Genomic DNA, 21,715 nt, shown 5'->3' on the forward strand with positions numbered 1-21,715 from the left:
ATTACTAACTGATGATTTAGAAATTCCTGTATGTGCGTTAGGAGCTCATTTGTTATCCCCATTTTACAGATGCGCACCCCAGGTTCAGCAATTTGCTCTAAATGAGACTGTAGAGGCTAATTCCAGCCCCCGGCAGCTCTCACCTTAAGCTGCCTGGCTGAGGTCAGCAGTAAGTAACCTGGCAGCGTCCGGGGGCCTGCAGCCGAGGACAGGGCTGGAACTACACTTCCCAGTGTGCCAGGCGGGGCGGGGCGCGGCGGGGAGGGCGCAGGCTCCTTCCCAGAAGCAAAAGCGGAAACAAAAGAGTCTCGCCGGCGTCCCCGCCCGCACACTCGCGCACACTCGCGCTCGGGCGCACACGGAGCAGGGACCGGCGCCCGGAGCGAGCCAGGGAGCGGCTAACCGGGGACCCACCGCGCGGAGCCAGCCTAGCTGCCAGCGAGCCCAACCCGCGACGACCCACGCCCCTGAGCCCCGCAGCCGACCCCTGCCGGCCGGTGTCCCCACCGCCATCCCTGACCCATGGCGCTGAAGAGGATTCAGAAAGTGAGTGCCGGGGCCGGGCCTGGGGCTGCGGGGCAGCGGCCCCCTGCCCACGCTGACTCGGCCAGTGGTCCCGAGAGACATGCGGGGAGAGCAAGGGATGGAAGGGTGGGCCGGGGTGCGGGCAGGGAGCTGAAGGCTCGGGCCGGGCCAGCGGGCACCGGACAGGTGAGGTGGGAGCAGGGTCAGGTCCCAGGCGGCCGGAGGAGCTTGAAGGCTGGGGGCCCGCGCGCGTTCGCGCCGGAGCCGCTCCCGGAGCCCCAGGGTAGAGAGCCTCCTGCGCGTCCAGACCGTCCCGAAATCTGTGCTTCACGGTCACGGCCGGGTTTTGCCCTCCATGGGGCTAGTTTTGACCCCTGTCATGCTGTGTTTTCTCCAGGCTGTTTCTTAAGCCTGTCCTCTTTTATGTTCTTGCTTACCCGGCCTCCCCGGGAGGGCACGGAAGGTGGGGTGGGCCTGCAGCCTTTCTCCGCGGAGCTGTCGGGTTGGTTCTTTCTCTCCTCTGCGGTTGGCTCTTGCTCAGTTGCCCGAATGGGCTGGAAAGCCCATTTGCGGCCAAGAAGCCAGGAGAAGGCTCCTGCCCCTTCTATTTTGGTGCCTCTGCTGCTGCCACTTCAGGTCACATAGCTGTAGCGAAAACATAGTTGCTGATACACAACAAGATGACCTCCTGGCTGTGATTCACGGTGAGTCAAGCCAAACAGGTTTTTTTCCCCCTCATGATAAACTTAGATGTAAAGTTCGAGACACAACATAAACTGTTGCAAATAAATTGTTTTGATGCTTTGACACATGGGTATAGAATGAGGAAGAAATATATATCTTCATCCAACAACTGTTTACCCATCTCAACCCTGTGTATGGAATTGTCTTTTTTTCACAGTATTTATTGCCACCATTTCAGATGCGAACATCCTTCAGAATTCAGATTCGGGCATTTCTTTCTGTTCATTTTTATTTCTTGTTGGTCTGTGTACTGACCCAAGTTTTAGGTTTTACAGTTACAGTTCACACTGGCAACATTGAGAATGTGTTTGTTAAATAGGGAGTGCTTTTCACTAAGTTAAGCAACAATGGACAGTGTATTTTGTAGTTGTTTCAGAAGAAATTGATGCCCACATTTTTATCCACTTTTTTGACCAGGAGTCCATTATAGCAATAGTATATGTTAGAGCAGTGATAGTGACGTACGCATTGCATTCTGACTCGCCACTGGTGACATCTTTAGGTACAGAGGACAGCAACTTTTAGAGCCTGCCAGTTTTTTATTTTCAAATTCTAAATCTGTGGATCACCTGTTATTTTTTGTGCCATTTAAAGGTCATCTCATTGTAAAACATACAGTTAACAATCAGCATCAGCATTTATTAAGTAATAATGTTTTCTTGTTTGAAGGTAGCGCAATTACACATTGTTTTATATAAATACCCTAATTTTGAAGCCTTAGCATCTTTACCATACCTTGCATACTTATTAATGACGAAGTAATATTGGTTCACATTTGGATCAGAAAATGCACATCTTCCAAGGAAGTTTTAAAATTCTATTTCCTTCTTTCCTAGTTGTGAGAATTTTTCACATGATTTTGCACATACAAGAGCTTTTTAAATTTCATTGTGTTTTTTTAAGAGATGGGGATCTCACTATATTGCCCATGCTGATCTTGAACTCCTGGCCTCCAGAAAGTCTGGGATTACAGACACAAGTCACCATACCCAACTAACAATAGCTTTTAAATGCTGTATAATTTGTCCACAGTAAGTGGATATTCAAAGAAATATGAACATTATTTGTAAATACCACCCTTGGCAGTTCTCATCAATCACCATGCTGAACTAGTGTATTTGATTTATATTTATAATATGGCGTGTGTCCAAATCTTTTTAGTATTTATTGGTTATTTATAGAATTGTTGAGTAAAAAAAAAATTACTTACATAGAATTGATATCAAACGTGACAAATTGATATTTTGGAGAAGAAATTGGGGATGACACACCATCACATCTCTGTGTGTTCATTTTTGGCTTCCCTTTCTGATATCAGGAAAATCGACTTACACAAATCTTCTTTCCATTAATCACACATTCAGACCAATCCCTCAAACCTTAGGGGTGATTATTTTGATTGATTCCCTACTTTTCCTCCTCCTTTACCTACCTCCTTGATTAGAAGCCAATTCTAGGTTAGATGTGCTGCCTGCTGTATGAACAGTTTACACCATCTTCTTTGATGTCATCAGTATAGAAATTCTTATTTGAATCTTTCATGTTCCAACAAATGAAGATGTATACTAACTTTTGGCCTTTCTTCTTAAGCTCACTGAAGTATTACTATAATTTTCCTGTACCTATAGATGGTGGCAGGCCATAGAGCTGTGTGGAACCTCAGATAAGCCTGCTGTAGTGTAGTAGAGGGTACAAGCAGGGGAACAGCTTCTAAGGCAGTGTCTTAGAATCACCTGTGGGACGTTTTCAGACTGTCATCACTTCTATAAATGGAGAGATGTTGAATCCCTCAGATCGGTTGGGGTGGAAAGAAGACTGAGGACCACTGATGTTCTGGCCTGTCCTTATTCAAGGAAGGATCCAGAGGCCTGGAGTGGAGGAGTGCTTTGTCCAAAGATAATCTCTTTTTTTTTCTTTTTGAGACGGAGTCTTGCTGTGTTTCCCAGGCTGGAGTGCAGTGGCATGATCTCGGCTCACTGCAACCTCTGCCTCCTGGGTTCAAGCAATTCTCCTGCCTCAGCCTCCTGAGTAGCTGGGACTACAGGCGCATGCTGCCATGCCCCGCTGATTTTTTGTATTTTAGTAGAGATGGGGTTTCACCGTGTTGCCCAGGCTGGTCTCGAACTCCTGAGCTCAGGCAATCCACCTACCTCGGCCTCCCAAGGTGCTAGGATTATAGGTGTGAGCCACCACACCCGGCCAATAATCTCTTAATTGGCTTGGCTATTTGAGAGTGTTAAAAAGTTCATGATTTCACATTTCTTCACTATGAAAAAGAATAAAGATGATTGGATTAAAATTATATGTAAAGACAGAGCATGGAGATATCAATGCTTAAAATATATTTTTATAGTAGAATAAACTAACTATACTAGAATATACTAAATGATTTAATGCTCTGATTTAGTGTGCCAGTTTTGCATTCCAGCTCATAAATTTACACACCCATGCCCTATTTTTAAATAACAGTGAAAGATGTTATCACAGTCACCTAAATCATTAAAAGAAAAAAAGTTTGAACAAAGTCTAAGGAAAGATACCTAAAACATGTCTGAAAAGAGGAGGACAGTTTTTCACCTAGGTATCTATTTTCTAGAAGTAATTTCTAAGTTGTTTCTTCTATCAATACTATTTTCATTCCTTGAAACACTTTTTTTGGGGAGGATTATTTTTTAAATTACAGGTGTTAATATCCCAATACCAAATGTTTTGAAAACTAAAGGGCAAAAAAAAGGAAATCCTAAAACAGTCATTATCATCATCATAGATTTTATTTGATAAAGAATTTGAGGTAATGAACATCATACTAGCATTATGTGATGTGATGTGATAAGTTTATTTACATTTTTGTCTTTTGAAAAGTGAGGCAATAGAGTTCCGTTTTACAAACATAGCAATTCAGAGAACTATTCCTTAGTGTGTAATTCTGGCCCCCAAATGGAACATTAGTTGTTTTTGTTTTTTAATAATCAATGTAATCTGAAACATATATAGAGAGACATAGATTAAAATCAAATTTGATAAATGTTTGAGCTGCTGAATTTTTTTGATTTGTAGAATTTTATGTTAAACTGTTTATGTCAGTCTAGAAAACTTTAGGATACTTAACCCAGCCCTCTATGGACGGAGCATCAAATGGAAGAAGGAGGTCTGAGTTCTTTTTGTTTTTAGACAGGGTCTCACTTTGTCACCCAGGCTGGAATGCGGTGGCACAATCTCGGTTTTCTGTGACCTCTGCCTCTGAGGCTCAAGTGACCCTCCCACCTCAGCCTCCTGAGTAGCTGGGACTACAGGCCTGCATCACCACGCCTGGCTAATTTTTGTATTTTCGGTAGAGATGGGTTTTCACCATGTTGGCCAGGCTAGTCTCGAACTCCTGACCTCAGGTGATCCACCCGCCTCAGCCTCCCAAAGTGCTGGGATTACAGGCGTGAACCACCTCACGCAGCCAAAGGTCTGGTTTTTATTCCTGGCTGTGTGGCTTACTAGCTTCGTACAATGAGGCTAGTACATATTTTCCATACATTTCCATACAATGGATATGTATGGATATCCATACATATGAGGCTGCTGATCTCAAAAACCAGGGTGTTTGTAATCGTTACTCTGCCTTCTAAGTACTTGACATATATTAATTGACTTAATTCTTAGTATACCCAAGAGGTAGAAACAGTGTTATTTCCATTTTACAGATGATGACACTAAGGCAGGGAAATATTGAGTAGTTTACTCATGATCGCGTTATCTAGTAAGTGACAATGCTACGATTCCAAAACAAACAGTTGGCTTCAATTCCACATTCTTTTTTTTTTTTTTTAGTCTTAGAATCTTTTATTTAATACCTTCTCATGCCCAGTTAACACAAAAATAGTTGCAGTTACATATCGCTACTGAAAGCTACCAAACTGCCTATCTGAAGAGAGAGTCAAGGATCCTTCTCTTCCACTTCTTCCTTAGGAGAGAATGATAGTTTTTGGATGTTGAAGAGAGCATTCACTGAGATTACTGAACTCACCAGATATACTATAAAGCTTTCTGTCTAATGTAGCCAGTAGCCACATGGAAACAAATTGGGTATGAAAATTTAGTTTTCAACCTTGAGCTTTATGAAATCTAAATATAGATCAAATATTGCTGACGAAAATTTAGTATCCAAATTGAGATGTGCTGAAGTGTAAAATATGTACTGGAATTTGAAGACCTAGTATACAAATCTAAATAATTGTTACTAATGAGATATTTATAAACATTTTTATATTGATTAAATTTTGAAATGATGACATTTTGGATAAGCCACCTAGTCAGGCTAAGACTCATTTTCTCTGTAAAATGAAGGAGTAAACGATATCAGAGTACTACTTGCCTTATTCTGTCTTTACATTCAGGTTCTAGAAACCAGACCATGGGCAGAGCATTTTCCTCCTTGTTCAGCAGAGCAAATTTGTGGGCTTTTAAAGATGGTAACATTGTTTCTTAAATCACTTTCCATAATTTAATATCAGTAATCTGTTTATAGAAGAGAACAGCCACATTCCCTGACAAAGTTTTGTATGACTTTACTTTTTATTTTGCTTTTAAGCTTGGCTGTAATATTATTACTGAACCTGTGACACTTCACTTAAAATGTCAAATCCTTTAGTGGAGAGAGTGTTATTTCCTTGTCTTAATCTTTTTATATGCCAATGATTGTGCCCCCTAGGATAGCAAATAAAATCTGTCAATAAACTGACTGAACAATGCTATCCAATAGAAATACAATGTGAGCTACATTTTAATTTTAAATTTCCTAGTAGCCACGTTTTTAAAACGGGAAGTAGAAGCAAGCAAAATTAAATTTAATGTGTCTTATGTAATTCCATATTCTTAACCACTTCAGTACATAGCTTCTCTTATCCACATGAACTCGTATCTATTGTACTTAAACTGGAAGACATAGAGTCAAATGGGTTTATGGGATATAAGTGCTTTGCAAACTGGAATGTTCTATACAAATGTAAAGTGGTGTTATAATTAAGACCTTGGCATATTTGATCATTTTCACTGACACGTTGCTCAAATGTGTTGATTGTGCTTCGTAAATCTCTGCTCCAAAGTAACGCATGCTGAGATCGTTTAACATTGTAAATCAGTAATATAACTTAGATCATCTTTGTTTCATCACTTTGAATTTCTCTCCTCCAAAAGGATTTTGAAACATTGGTTGTAGTTCATAAATACTCTGTCAAAAGTATCATTGCATTGTGAAGTTTTTATTTGAGATAACTTTTTGAATTGACAGAGTCATTTAGTTCCTGTAGTGGTTTTGAGTAGTAAACTGTTCATATTACGAGATTAAATCCAAGACTCCAGTTCTTTCTAGAAAGAATGATATAACTTAAAGAAGCACGGTATTTATGCATTTTGGGATAAATGGTTTTCCTTGAGATGAGAGCGAGATAGTGTTCTTTCTCTAATAAGCCACGATGTAAATTTTTTTAAAAATCTTTGTAATTAAGCTCAGTCTTTCTTTTGTCCTTGATACTGTATTTTTCTTTCTTCATCGCAATAGAGGTATAAAAAAATGAGGTAACCTATGACAGTTAAAAAGTTCTGAGATTTCTTCTCTGTGGAAATAAATAGCCTAGAACTAAATAAAGCTGTTTATGCCTATTTTAAGAAGCCAGGCACATATGAAAACCAAACCTAGCAGGATGTGGGATTGCCTCCAGGAAAGCAAAATAGCGTCCTTACTCGCTTTAGTTCCCTGAAATACGCATAGAAAACATATGGGCCCTTTATTTTCATTTAATGAGTGCTACTAATAGAAACGATAAACCTAATATTTAGCCATAAAACTGAGTTAATGGTCATCTACTAATGTAATAGTCCCTGCCTTTTTAATAGTGAATAAACTGATTACATTGAATTAACAACAGGAATTGAGATACTTATCCTCTCTCCTCTCCTGTGAAATGCTGGAATAAATGATACTAGAATATATAATATGACCATATTTGCAGAGTTTGGGAATTGGAGGGGTGGGTCCTCAGGCCACCTTAGCACATGTGTCTGAAGGCAGGACAGGTTTTATTTCTGGCCCATCTTGGTCTTGATGGTCTCTGAGAAGCTAAGGTTTTTCTGTGCTTAATTTGGTTCTGAGATGAATCTGTGAAGGTTCAGTTTCACACATTAGACAATAACAGGCTGTTGTGTTCCAGGATTGTCCTTAGTATGGGGAGGAAGCTGCTATCTAGAAGCATACAGTCTAGTGCTGTCCATTCCACCATCATGCTCTGCATCCTCTTGTCTTACCTCTTTCTGGATGTATTTCCCACTGTCCTCTATTCATATGGTCCCGTTTGTATGGCTCATCTCTTTTAGTGACACCACAGTTCTTATTTAGATTCCTGGTTTTTTTTTCAGACTTAAGAAACTTCTCCAGTGGGGGTGAGCTGAGGAGTTGGTTCCTTCACCTTAAGCTTCCTCAGATAATAATCTGATTGTTCTCATTCTAGGTGGCCACCCTCCTTATGCGAGCAGAGTTTGGGAGTAGTATGGTTGGATTGTCTAGAGAAAACCAAGTGGACCTAACGAATGGTCTGGGCTCATTTTTCTTCTCTTCTCTTAAACCAGAAAATCTCTGGCTTGTGTTTTTGCTTCTCCCAAATTTTGCTGTATTTTGTTTTCACTTAAATTTAAATATATTTTCTAATTTTCCTTTTTATCTCTTCTTTGACCCTTAGATTATTTAGAAATACATTATTTATTTGCCATATGTTTGGAGATTTTACAGATAGCTTTCTGTTGTTGATTTCTAATTCCATTATGGTCAGAGAACAAATTCTATTATTATTTGACTCCTTTTAAATTGTGGGGACTTGTTTTTTTTGTTTTTTGTTTTGTTTTTTTTTTTTGAGATGAAGTTTGCTCTGTCGCCCAGGCTGGAGTACAGTGGCGCGATCTCGGCTCACTGCAACCTCCGCTTCCTGAGTTCAAGCAATTCTCCTGCCTCAGTCTCCCAAGTAGCTGGGATTACAGGCGCCCACCACCACGCCCAGCTAATTTTTTGTATTTTTAGTAGAGACAAGGTTTCACCATGTTGGTCAGGCTGGTCTTAAACTTCTGACCTCAGGTGATCCACCTGCCTTAGCCTCCCAAGTGGGGACTTGTTTTATGACCCAGCCTTTTCAGGTGTTCAACAGCACTTTTGAATGAATGATGGTTAATAGTTTGTAGACTTCATTTTGATATTTTCCAGTTGGTATCTATTGACTGTAGGTTATTTCTAAGAAATGGATGCCAAACTAAGGTGTACACCTTCCCAGTATCTTTTTTTTTTTTCTCTTTTATGAGTTTCCAAACAGTTTAGTGAATAATAAACATCCACTTTTTAAAATGGAATAGAAAATATTAGTGCTTTGCATATAGTAAGGGTGTTGTTTCATGAAACTTTTGTTTTAGTTACGTATGTGTGTCTGTGTGTGTGTGTGTACTAGGTTGTAATGTAAAATCTTTTTCATATTATAAATTGCTGTAAGGAAAGCTGGAAAATCACTGTTCCATAACATAAGATCCTTAGGTAAAATTAATGTTAAAAATACATGCCATACAACCATACATATACATGTATACATATATAGGGAGAGCAAATGAATACATATACACATACACAGAGACACACAAATATATTGATACACATATACACATAATGTAAACTGTTCTAGCCTTGGAAACGTTTGCATTTGATACAGACTGTATGCATTGTTTTCTTCTACAAGTAGCAACATTTTAGTGACTGATGTACAACCATAATATTCAAGAATAATACTGGATGATACTAACAGAGAGTAGAGAATTTATTATGAAACACTCAAGTGCCCACTATATGCCAGTTATTAGGTATAGAGCTGTAAGAAGCAATATTTAATAACAAATATTTGGTAGGTATTGGTAGGCATGTTCATGTTTTACACACGTTTTAATAAATAGGCAGCTAGGTTTTCTCTCTTTTTTCTTCCATCTTTTTTTGGTTACTGTAAAGTAAATAGTTAGTTTTGATAATGGAGCACTCAAAATGCTCCATTTGCATATTTTATGTGAAAATTCTATTTTTTTAAGTTGTGTATAATTTCCTGTAAAGTTTTTCTTGACTCTCAGAGTGTCTTTAAACACAACGCTCCTGAAAGCTTATGAAATAGTATTCGTTTCTAACCTTTTATATGATATAAGCTCCTGAGAAAAGATAAGAATTCCTTCTCATTCCTTCACTTATCACACTTTTGTTTCTCTGGAGCATAGCTAAAAATGTGCAAATGGCCTTAATACAGTACTGGAGCATTGTTTGCTTCAGTGTTGGTTGAAAATAATGTGCTCTAGCTGTTACAGTGTTGAGGTGAGTATTGAATTGGGGTGGGAAGAGTGCTGGAGTAGAAGTCAGATGGTCTGTCCCTTTGTCCTAGTTTGGCTTTGTGACCTTGGCCAGGAGACTCAGTCTTTATACTCCTCACTTGGAAACTTAATGGATTGAACTTGATACTTTCTATCATCTCTTCTGAATCATAATTTTAGGCAAACCTAAATAATGTATTTGCTGTTTATTTTTTTTGCAGCAAACAACAGTGATCACAAAAACACTGAGCTTTGGCACTGTGCTATGGAGCTATATTAGACTTGACTTAAAATTCCATTTACTTTGAAATATCAGATTTGAAATAAATGTTGACATCTCTTAATGTATAAGGTCAATAAATCTTATTCTCTAACTAAAGAGCAATTATTTATGATGCAAATAAAATATATTTCTATTATTGCACTGGTAACATAACGTGGTTCTCTAATTCCATTTAGCTTTTCTCTATTTGACGGGTAGCTTTTGTACTTAAGATTGTTTTATCCACATATTTAGACAACTGCCATACACAGCCGCACAGCTGCCTTATAGGTAATAGTTTTTTTGTTTTTGTTTTTTTAATGACAAAGTCTGGCTCTGTCACCCAGGCTGGACTGCAGTGGCATGATCTCAGCTCACTGCAACCTCCACCTCCTGCGTTTAGGGGATTCTCATGTCTCAGCCCCCTGAGTAGCTGGGTCTACAGGTGTGCACTACCATGCCTGGCTAATTTTTGTATTTTTAATAGAGACAGGGTTTTGCCATGTTGTCCAGGCTGGTCTCGAACTCCTGACTTCAAGTGATCCACCCGCCTTGGCCTCCCAAAGTGCTGGGATTACAGGTGAGAGCCATGGTGCCCAGCCTATGTAATAGATTTTTAAGATTCAGTGCTGGGCACGTGGCTCATGCCTGTAATCCCAGCACTTTGGGAGACCGAGGCAGAAGAAACACTTGAGCACAGGAGTTTGAGACCATCCTGGGCAACATAGTGAGATCCCATTTATTTAAAAAAAAAATTAAAAAATAGCTCAGCATCGTGGCACGTGCCTGTAGTCTGAGCTACTTGGGAGGCTGAGGTGGGAGGATCACTTGAGCCCAGGAATTCAAGATTACAGTGAGCTGTGATTGTGCCACTGCACTTCAGCTTGTATGACAGCAAGACCCTGTCTCAAAAGATTCAAGTTAATGCATTTATCAAACACCTTCTGATACAAGGCATATATTAAATGCAGTAAGGAGATGCTAGTTATATAGAAAAACAGGTATCACCATTATCTAAGAAATTTAAAATTAATAAGTGTAAGAAAAGTCCTGTAACAACTAGATGGATTTAGGAAAGTACCAAACAGAAAATACAATATATTTAAACAGGAAGGGAGTCAAAGATGGGAGAGGCCAAATTTATTTGGGAAAATCAGGAAAAACTGTGGAGAAGATGGAATTTGATATAGGTTGGGAAGACTGGATAGCATTTTGAAAGACTTAGGGGAGCCAGGCTTGTAGAGGAAGCTACGGAAATGAAGACACTAGAATATGCTTGGCTTATTTGGGAAGGAGCAGATAATCCTGCTTTTGGGAATCGTTCAGAAACAGTAGACCATAAAGCTTCATATTGTAGACAACCTTGAAGGCCTGTGCTGAGAAATATGTACTTAATGCAGAAGATTGGGGAAGCCATTGAAGGTTTTTGAGTAATAGGAACTAATACTTTTTTTTTTTTTTTTTTAGACGGAGTCTCACTCTGTCACCCAGGCTGGAGTGCAGTGGTACAATCTTTGCTCACTGCAACCTCCGCCTCCCAGGTTCAAGCAATTTTCCTGCCTCAGCCTCCCAAGTAGCTGGGACTACAGGCGTGCACCACCATGCCCGGCTAATTTTTGTATTTTTTAGTAGAGACTGGGTTTCACCATGTTGGTCAGGCTGGTCTCGAACCCCTGACCTCAAATGATCTGCCCGCCTCAGACTCCCGAAGTGCTGGGATTACAGGCGTGAGCCACCATACCCGGCCGGAATGAACACTCTTAATCATAGGCATCCTTGCCCTCATCAAACTCAAGATTGTTTACTGTTTGTCATTATAATTTTGATTAATGTCATGAAAAGGGATGCATGGAGTATTCTAGGAATATAGCAGGGACCCATTGAAGGTTTCAGGGAAAACCTGAAGGCAATGATGTTTAAGATGAGACAAGAAAGTAAAAGTAAAGTAGATAAAATGAATGACTGAGGGAGAAAGTGTGTTTTGGGGAGGGGAGGTGATTAAGTATCTTCTGCCGAAAAGGAAGCCATGTTTGCAACTAAAGGCAAGATTAAAAGTCATGGCTAGTGCAGAGAGCACTGGGGAAAAGTGTTGCAGATATGACGCTAGAAAGAAGTCACATCTTGGAAGGTCTGGCAAGTCATTTTAAGGACTTATAAGTCTTACATGAAGGTGAATGGAAAACATCGAAGAGGTTTGACATGGCTCTTCAAGAAGATGATTTTGGCAGCAGTGTATAGGTAGACAAATAGGAGGACAGTAGGTAAGTTAAGATATTGCACTTAAGTGAGATCCAAAGAGGGTCTAAGCTACAGTGTTAGCAGAGGACATTGAAAAGAGGGATATATGACAAAAATTACAGGGTGTTTGTACCACCTGGCCCTTTTGAGTTGGTGTGATCCATCTATGCCTACACCTTCTTGGCCTTTCAAGTCAAGTATCACAGGCTCCCTGGTCTAGGCAATCTCTTCAGATTCCTCCTTCTGTTATCCAGTCTGGTCCCAGATATTAATATTGTCTGCCTAGCTGGAACCTTTGGGTTCTTATCCTAAACTACCTCTCCTCTGGCTTATATCAGACTCTTCTTCATGTTGGACCTCAGCTGTCCTATTTGATGGGCCTTCTGGGACCCTTTCAGAGGGAGGGATCTAGACAGAAGGAGAATCTGAACAATTTGGTACTTTTCAAATTGTGAAGGAGTGGGATGTGAAGAGAAGAATTAGATGGTAACTCCAAGGTTTAGAGTTTGAATTACTAGAACGAATAAATGCATTTTTACTGTAAGCCTTCATAAAACAGATTCAAATACAGCTTTTACTTGGCTACTTTGGATTTGTCTAAAATAGATTTTTATTTATGTAATTCCTCTGATGGAAATATTATATGTAGAGAGTGTGATCAAGAGTCCGCCATCTAAACAGGAAGCCGTGTTTGAAAGTAGAGGCAAGATAGCATTTTGGGAAATTGAATCATTATGCCTGGTGCAGAGAAAACTGGGGGAAAGTGGTTGAGATGTGAGGCACTGAGTAAATAATGTCTGTAATTCTGACCTCAAGCTTCTATTCTAAATTACACTCTTTTTTTTTTTTTTGCCCCGAGACGGAATTTTGCTCTTTTTGCCCAGGCTGGAGTGCAATGGCACAATCTCGGCTTGCTGCAACCTCCGCCTCCTGGGTTCAAGCGATTCTCCTGCCTCAGCCTCTCAAGTAGCTGGGATTACAGACATGTGCCACCAAGCCTGGCTAATTTTTTATATTTTTAGTAGAGACGAGGTTTCACCATGTTGGCCAGGCTGGTCTCGAACTCCTGACCTCAGGTGATCTCCCCGCCTTGGCCTCCCAAAGTGCTGGGATTATAGGCATGAACCACCGTTCCCGGCCCTAAATTACACTCTTCATAGTTCACATTCAATATATATGACTGATGTGGCAAAGTCACATATTATTGCTTTCTTCGTCTTCCTTTTTTGTGGCAGTTGGCTGCATTATTATTTTTTAAATAAACAGCTTTTGCCAGAGAGACTTGATCCAAGGAAACAGCAAAGCAGATAGGACCAGTTTGTTGAAGTGAGTTTGGTTCCTATAACTTAATTAATTGGAAGTTGTCAGCATTTTGAAGTCTTCCAGGAAGAATCTACATGGTTTAAAATGCAAATGTACTTTAATTCACAGGCTTAAAGAGGTTCTGTATTTGGAGACATTTCTGATGATCGTTTGACATCTTTCTATTGAAATAGCTGTAGTCAACTGGATAAGGAGATCAGGGCCTGAACTGTAAGCCCATGAAATGTTTATTTACAGACAAACCAAATACAGCTCATATATCCTTTTAGAGGCAACATGAAAAATGCAATCCAGTAAGAATCACTGTCTTGTTTTAGGAATTTTGAGGTAAAGATTGTTGTGTCATGTTGATTAATTGCCAGTTGAGCCAGGAGTTTTGAAATAATGCTTTCACAGGCTTTGGACTCAATAATTTAAATTTTGGGCTGTAAGTCAGCCCCTTGCATGGACTGTTTAATGTCCTTTACACACAACCAGTGGGGTATGTATTATATCTGTTATGGAGATTTAGATCTTCTGACTGTTGAAGCTAGAAAACAACAAAGCATTTTTAGTCTGGTCAGCGTAATTTTTTAGGGAATATTTACTGCATTGTGTCATATTAAGTTTTATGGTAAATATGGCAGCTCTCACTTGTTTGCTTTTATTCTCCTCTCTTCAGATTGGCCTGTTACCCTTCTGGGAGCCAGGAGATTAATGCAGGCCTCTTCTCTTACATTCCCTTCTTTGTTTCCTTTTATTTGTTTACTTTGTTTGAATTAGGCTGCCTCATCTACTTTTAGATTTTAAGTCCCCTAGAGGCAGGGATTGTGTCTAGGTTGGTTTTATGGAGAACACTCAGCATATTGTGGGGGTGTTATAAACATGCCATCTGTGGCAATTTAAAATTCAGTTTCAGACCTTTCAGTACTTTTCTTTGTGTCTAGTTGTTTATAGAAATCTGAACTAGAATAGAGGTGCTTAGCAATGTAAGGCTGTATAAATCCATTAAATATACATTTTTGTGGCTTTATTGTAAGTGCTTTTATAGTTCTAGTCATGATATAAAGGCACTATCCTTTAATTTACTGATCATTAATATCTTATATTTTTATTTTAAAATTTAGATACTTCTAGCTAGTTTTTTTATTTGAATATTAATCACATTAGAATAGAAAATTGCTTCATTGGCACAGACTACTTTTTTGTGGAACATACTTTCACCAGTTTGATGATATTTATTGCTTGATCTGTTTAGGTATAGGGTTGACTTGTTCTAAGCTTATTTTTGTCTCAAAGGGGAAGAAGGAAATAGAATCAACAATGCATTTCAATTTTAGATTAAAAGTCACTGGAAATGAAACCGAAATACACAAAATATATGTATACTCACACAGTGTGCTTCTATAATGAATTCTTTTCATATACAGATTTATTACTAGTCTTATTATTTGATAGCCATCTTTTCCATTATATGAATTCTATAGATCCTTGCCCTTTTTTTATGTTATCATTATGTTATTCGTTGTGGCAAAATACATTTTAAAAGTTACAATGTAAACTTTTTGTTTCAGTTATACAGACATAAAGTATACAGCTTGACCAATTTTTACAAAGTGAACAAACCTGTGAAACCAGCACCCAGCTCAAGAAATAGTATTACAAGGACCCTAGAAACCCTTTCTTCTCCCTTCTTAGCTTTACCTCTGTCGTCAAGGTAAATCACTATTCTAATCTCTATCACCGTACATTACTGTAGCCTGTTTTTGAACGTTATTTAAGGGGAATCATACAGTATGTATCTTTTGTCTCTGGCTGCTTTTGCTCACCATATTTGTAAGATTCATCTATATTGTTGCCTGGAGCTGTAAGTTCATTCATTCTTACTGCATGAATATGCTTCGAGTTGTTCGTTCTACTGTTGGTGGACTTTGGGTTGCTTCTGGTTCGTTCTACTGTTGGTGGACATTGAGTTGCTTCTGGTTTGGGGCTATTACAAATAATGGCACTTTGGCATGCATATTCACTTTTCTGTTGGGTATATACTTAGCAGTAGAAATGCTAGGTCATAGAGTATTTCTGTGTTTGCCATTAGTGGTTACTATCAGTTTTCCTCTTCCACCAGGAGTTCCAGAGTTCCATTTGCTTCAAATCTTTGCCAACACTTGTACTCTCTTCTATTTCATTTAAATCATTGTGTTGGATATGTAGTGGCATAGCATTTTGGTTTAAATTTGCATATCCTTGATGACTAATGAAACTGAGCCCCTTCTGATATATATATGTATTGGCCATTTGGGTAGCTTCTTTTGCAAAATGCCTGTGTATGTTTAAGCTGCTTTTTAAAAAGTTGATCTGTAGGAATATCTTTTACATATTCTGAATGAGCCTTTTGTCAGATATATGTAATATTGCAAATATTTTCTCCCACTTTGTGGCTTGTCTCTTCACACTTTTAATGTGCCTTTTGGTGAACAGATGTTCTTAATTTTAATCAAGTCCAAATTTTTCATTTTTTCTTTTATTGTTAGTGCTCTTTGTGTCCTGTTAAATCTCTGCCTTTATGGGGTTTTAAAAAGCTTTATTATTTTAGCTTTCACACTTAAACCTACAGTCTATTTAGGATTGATTTTTGTATAGTCATGCATTGTGTAATGACAGGGATAATTTCTGAGAAATGCATCGTTAGGCAATTTTGTCATTGTGCAAACATCATCGAGTGTACTTACACAAACCTAGATGGTACAGCCTACTATACATCTAGGCTATATAGTGTAGTCTGTTGCTCCTAGGCTAGAAACCTATACAGCATGTTACCGTGCTGATACTGTAGGCAATTGTAACACAGTGGGAAATATTTGTGCATTTAAATATAGCTACTCATTAAAAAGGTACAGTAAAAATATAGTATAAAAGAGAAAAAATGGTATGCCTGTATAGGGCACTTACCATAAATGGAGTTCGCAGGACTGGAAGTTGTTCTGGGTAAGTCAGCGAGTAAGTGGTGAGTGAATGTGAAGGCCTTGGGCATTACTGTACACTGCTGTAGACTTTATAAACACTGTACATACACTTAGTATATACACATTTATATGAAAAATATTTTTCTTTCTTCAATAATAAATTAAACTTAGCTTACTGTAACTCTTTGTTTATAAACTTTATTTTTTTAACTTTTTGACTCTTTTGTAATAGCACTTTGCTTAAAACACAAAACACATTATATGGCTATATAAAAATATTTCCTTTTTAATATCCTTGTTCTATAAGCTTCTATTTTAATTTTTTTCACATTTTTTTCACTTTTTAAGCTTTTTTGTTAAAAACTAAGACACAAACCCACACATTAGCCTAGGCTTACACAGGGTCAGGATACTCAGTATCACTGTCTTCCACCTCTACACCTCCACATTTTGTCCCACTGGAAGGTCTTCAGGGACAGCATGGAGTTGTCGTCTCCTCTGATAACAGTCCCTTCTTCTGGAATATCTACTGAAGAACCTGCCTGAGTCTGTTTTACAGTTCTTTTTTTATTTTATAAGTAGAAAGAGTACATGCTGACATAATGATTAAAAGTACAATGTAGTAAATACATGAACCAGTAACATAGTTGTGGATTATCACTATCATTTATTATGCACCATACACAGTTGTATGTGCTATACTTTTATAGGACTGGTAACACAGTAGATTTGTTTACACCAGCATCACTAAAGCATATGAGTAAGACATTGCAGTGCGATGTTAGGATGGCTACAAGGTCATTAGGTGATAGGAATTTTTCATCTCCATTATAATTTTATGTGACCACTATATATGCAATCAGTTGATTGAGACATTATGTGGCACGTAACTGTATATTATTTGAGGTAGGGGGATCAAGGTTGTTTTTTCCTCATATGGATACCTAATTGACCCAGCACCATCTATTGAAAAAAAACTTTCCCTCTACTAGAAATGTCATTGTTTTCACTTTTTAATTTTTGAGTTCTGGGTTTCACATTTCTTTTTTTTTCTTTCCATTTTCAACACATTGTCACAGTAGCTAAAGGTGAAATAAGTATTCTTGGTCCCATTCAGATGCCAAACACCATCACTTTTGCTTCCACATCAAAAGTGGAAGCACTTTTGTTTGCCTGAGACAGTGATGATATGCTAAGTTAGGTTTAAAGGATATGTTTATTTCCTATGTGCAACTTTCTGTATTAAGGCTTTGCAGAGCTCCCAGGGAGCAACACTCACTTTGGGGCCTGTGTGAATGGTGTCCTTTGTTGTCAGTGGCACACGGTCTGTGTGGCAAGATGGCAGCAGCCCTGAGTCCTACTTGTAATAACTGGCAAATTAAAAAAAAAAATCATGGATGTGGCAATATGTGCCTGGAATCCCAACCACTTGGGGAGGGTAGGGCGGGAGGATGGCTTGAGCGCAGGAGTTTGAGTCCAGCCTGGGCAACATAAGGAGACCCCCATCTCTTAAATCGAAAAAAAAAATTACTATTTCTATGCCCCCAGCAATCTACCATTTCACAAATAGGGGTACTAAAGTGTGCCCCAAGTTTAAAGAGATGGATAGGAAGTAAACTCTGAGGCAATCCTTGTGACTTTTCAGAATTTACCAGGTCTTATCACCTTACTTTTTAATATTTCATATATCAGTTTCTATTTTTGATTTAGAAGGTAGTTTACATCAGTTATTTTTACTAGTTCCTTATTTTTGATTTAGAAGGTAGTTTACATCAGTTATTTTTACTAGTTCCTTACTAGATCACTCTTCTGTCCTAGGATAAACTTTCTTTCCAGGGTTCCCTGCAGTATTCTAAACTTTAGTGACACATTCAGAAGGGGACCCTTGAGACTTATAGCTACTCTTGTATTTCCTTGGAGGTACAACTTCTGTAGCTACTTTTAAGTTTCTAAGAACCTAGAGGACCTCTTTGCTATACCTTTTAAGCTACATCTTGTAAAAATATTTTTTCCACAAATGAGTAAGTTCTCCTTTAATTTCATGCCCCAGTTTAATCATCAACAATGTGCCTGACCAGTGATTTATGAGGATTTTTATTAGCATCATAATCTGATACTATTGCATTAAATCTTTAATGCCTTGGAGGGGTATAGTTGGGATGAAAGTATAAAATCTGAATAATGCCTGTTAGAAAGGATGTAGAAGTACTTAATAAATTTCTACATTTAGCCCATCTGGTTAAGTTAACCATGGAATAAACAAACAAACAAAATCTCTGTCCACGCCACAGACTGCAGCCCTGTCTGTGGGCAGCTCTGTCACTAAGGATTGCCAGTGGTTAGAAGACTTTGAGATGAGGTCAGCTCAGCACAAACCCCTAACTCCCCTTGGAAAGCAACCCATAGCTGTGTCCTGAAAGTAGGTCAATACCATCCTAAATAAACAGTAAGGAATGTTTAGAGCTTTGAGATCTTCTGAACTAGAGAAATGGAAACAAAAATTTAACAGGAATTTTGTGTGGCTTTGGATACTTTGCTAGAATATATAATACATTCTGTAAATTGAAAATAGTTGTGACAATGGCATAATATCTTAGTAATTAATATTCTTTTGATATTCATTTTTGTGTTTCACATGTTATTTAAAAGCTCACCATAGTGTTTTCAAGTGACCTGCACTATTCTAACACCTGTTATACTTTTTACTGTATGCAATCTGCATATCTATATAAAAGAATAATTTATTTTGATTTGATTCTCAAATCTAATCACTTGCATTTGTAAAATATTGAAATTTGAGATATTTATCTTCTACTGATGAAATTTTTCTTTAAATTTTATTGCTGATTCAAATAATACCAAACACCTTATGTGAAAGGCATTGTGCTAAGTATTATGGCGGGATCCATAAATAAAGTGCATAAAATTCTTAGTTTTAAAAAACATTCCGGTAGAAGAGGAACAGATGGGGGAAAGTTAGCATTTATTAAGCATCTATTATACATGTCGGGTATTAAGCTAGGTGCTTTACCTATGTATTTTTATACATGGGTATGAAATTTTAATTCTCAGTACAGTTCTTAAAGGTAACCAGAGATGTCCCCATATTACATACGGCACACTTGAGACTCAAAGAGGTTAAGTAAATTGCCCAAGGTCACACAGCTAGTAATTGGACTTTGAAAAGATAGCATTAAGGAAAGCAGGTAAAATTTGATCATGGGAGATGAAAGGAAGGTTATTTTAGAAGAAAGAAAATTATAAGGGCCAGAAAACTTAACTGTGTCTAGGAAACATCCAAGTAGTCAGGTTATACCTGCAGTTCTTAAACTTTTTGGTTTCAGTACCCCTTTAATTTTTTTTTTTTTGGTTGCCACTGAACAAATTAACCTTTAATATTATTAAGTACTGTAGAATCCAAAGAATTTTTTGTTTCTGTGGGTTATTTGTATTATCATTTACCATATGAGAGATTAGAACAATTTAAATATTTGGCCGGGCGCAGTGGCTTACACCTGTAATCCCAGCACTTTGGGAAGCTGAGGCAGGAGTTCAAGACCAGCCTGGCCAATATATAGTGAAACCCCATTTCTACTAAAAAATACAAAAACTAGCTGGGCGTGGTGGTACATGCCTGTAGTCCCAGCTACTTGAGAAGCTGAGGCAGGAGAATCACTTGAACCTGGGTGGTGGAGGTTGCAGTGAGCCGAGATAGTACCACTGTACTCCAGCCTGGGCGACAGAGCAAGACTCCGTCTCTCAAATAAATAAGTAAATAAATAATAGAAAATAAAACATCTTAAATAGTAAATAATTTAAGAATAACAAATCCACTGCATTAACATAAATAACATTTTTTATGAAAAATAACTATATTTTCCAAACAAAAAAGTAGAGTGGCATTGTTTTATGTTTTCAAATCTCGTTATAGTCAAGCTTACAGATGACAGCTGGATTCTCACATATGCTTATGCATTAATCTGTTAAAATATCACATGTCATTAAGCCTCTGGAAAACTCTACTATATACTCATGAGATATTGAGAATGAAAAGACAGATAACATCTGAGTTTTATTATGAAATTAATTTTGATCTCATAGACTTCCTGAAAGCATTTTAGAAAACCCAAGGGGGTTCTTTGGAGAATCACTGGGCAAGTTTGTGAAGGGGAACCCAAATAAGAGTGTAGGTTTGGGACTAGATAATGAAAAGATGTTCACTGGGGGAATTTGGTCTTTACTAAGCAATGGGGAGCCACTGAAATAAAGTAGAACAGTGAAATAAAAGGAGCTGTGCTTTTAGAAGATTTTTTTTATTGCAAGTAATGCCTAGAGTATTGGAAGCAGTTACAATTGAACTGTAATTGATATTTGAGGTAACTGTGGTAAGCAACGTAATGGGTTTTGAGGAAGAATATAAATATAGTATATCTGATTAAATACAAAGGACAGACAAAGAGGAAAGTCAAAACAGTGCTAAGATTTTGAGCCTTATGACTGGTTGGCTTATGTCCCATTAACAGGCATGGGGAGTACAGGAAAATAATTAAGCTTGGGAAAGAAAGTAGGGAATTAAGTTTTAGATTGTATATAAAAAGTTTTACCTCTAACATTTTGAAATAATTTTGTTTTACAAAAAAGTTGTTAATATAATAAGGTTCATATATATCCTTAACCTAACTTCCCCTAATACAACTTATATAACCACTGTGCAGTTAAACAAGGAAAGCAACCTTGGTATCACGCTATTAACTACACACATAATTCAGATCTCACCAGTTTTTTTTCACTAATGCCTTCTTCCTGTTACAAGATCCAATCTGGGATCCCACACTGGATTTAATTGTTGGGTCTTCTTAGTAGCTATCCTCCAATCTGTGACAGTACCTCAGTCTTTCTTTCATTGTCTTATAAAACATTTTTAATGAAAAGAGAAGATGCTTAATATATATGTAGAGGAAAAAAAACCAATGCCATTTTATCTCTTTTTTTATATTTATGTATTTATTTATTACCTCCATTCTCTCAGAGTGGGATATTTTATCTTTTAAAATGCTTAAGAACCTGAATAAAAATCTTTATTTTTCTTTAAAAAGTTACAAAAGTATTATAAAAAATTAAATGGTGTAGAAAACATAAAGAAGTAGCAACCCAGTAGTATCTCCCAGAGATAACTACCATTAACAATTTGTTGTGTATCCTTTTATTTATTTATTTTTGCCTAGAATTTATATATATATTATGAGATCATAATGGGCATACTGTCCTGTAACTTGTGTTTTTCATTCAATTGTATATTACGTTCACTTAACAT

General features: G+C 37.9%; 1 protein-coding gene across 4 annotated transcripts in view; it reads left to right on the forward strand.

Moving 5' to 3' along the window:
• Positions 1-253: 253 nt before the first annotated feature.
• UBE2D1 (ubiquitin conjugating enzyme E2 D1) overlaps positions 254-21,715 on the forward strand; it is a 35,821-nt gene continuing 14,359 nt past the window's right edge. The window contains exons 1-2 of one of the 4 annotated variants that reach the window (XM_063781797.1): positions 288-546; positions 15,013-15,155. Coding sequence is in view for 1 of the 4 variants with exons in the window: in XM_001163868.7 (XP_001163868.1) it covers positions 523-546 (24 nt within the window). In the remaining 3 variants the exon portion in view is untranslated. Of the gene's footprint in view, positions 547-15,012; positions 15,156-21,715 lie in introns of all 4 variants that reach the window. The other 3 variants (XM_016918344.4, XM_001163868.7, XM_063781796.1) reach the window with 3 other exon arrangements.

This window comes from Pan troglodytes, chromosome 8 (assembly GCF_028858775.2).
Source record: "Pan troglodytes isolate AG18354 chromosome 8, NHGRI_mPanTro3-v2.0_pri, whole genome shotgun sequence".
NCBI lineage: Eukaryota > Metazoa > Chordata > Mammalia > Primates > Hominidae > Pan > Pan troglodytes.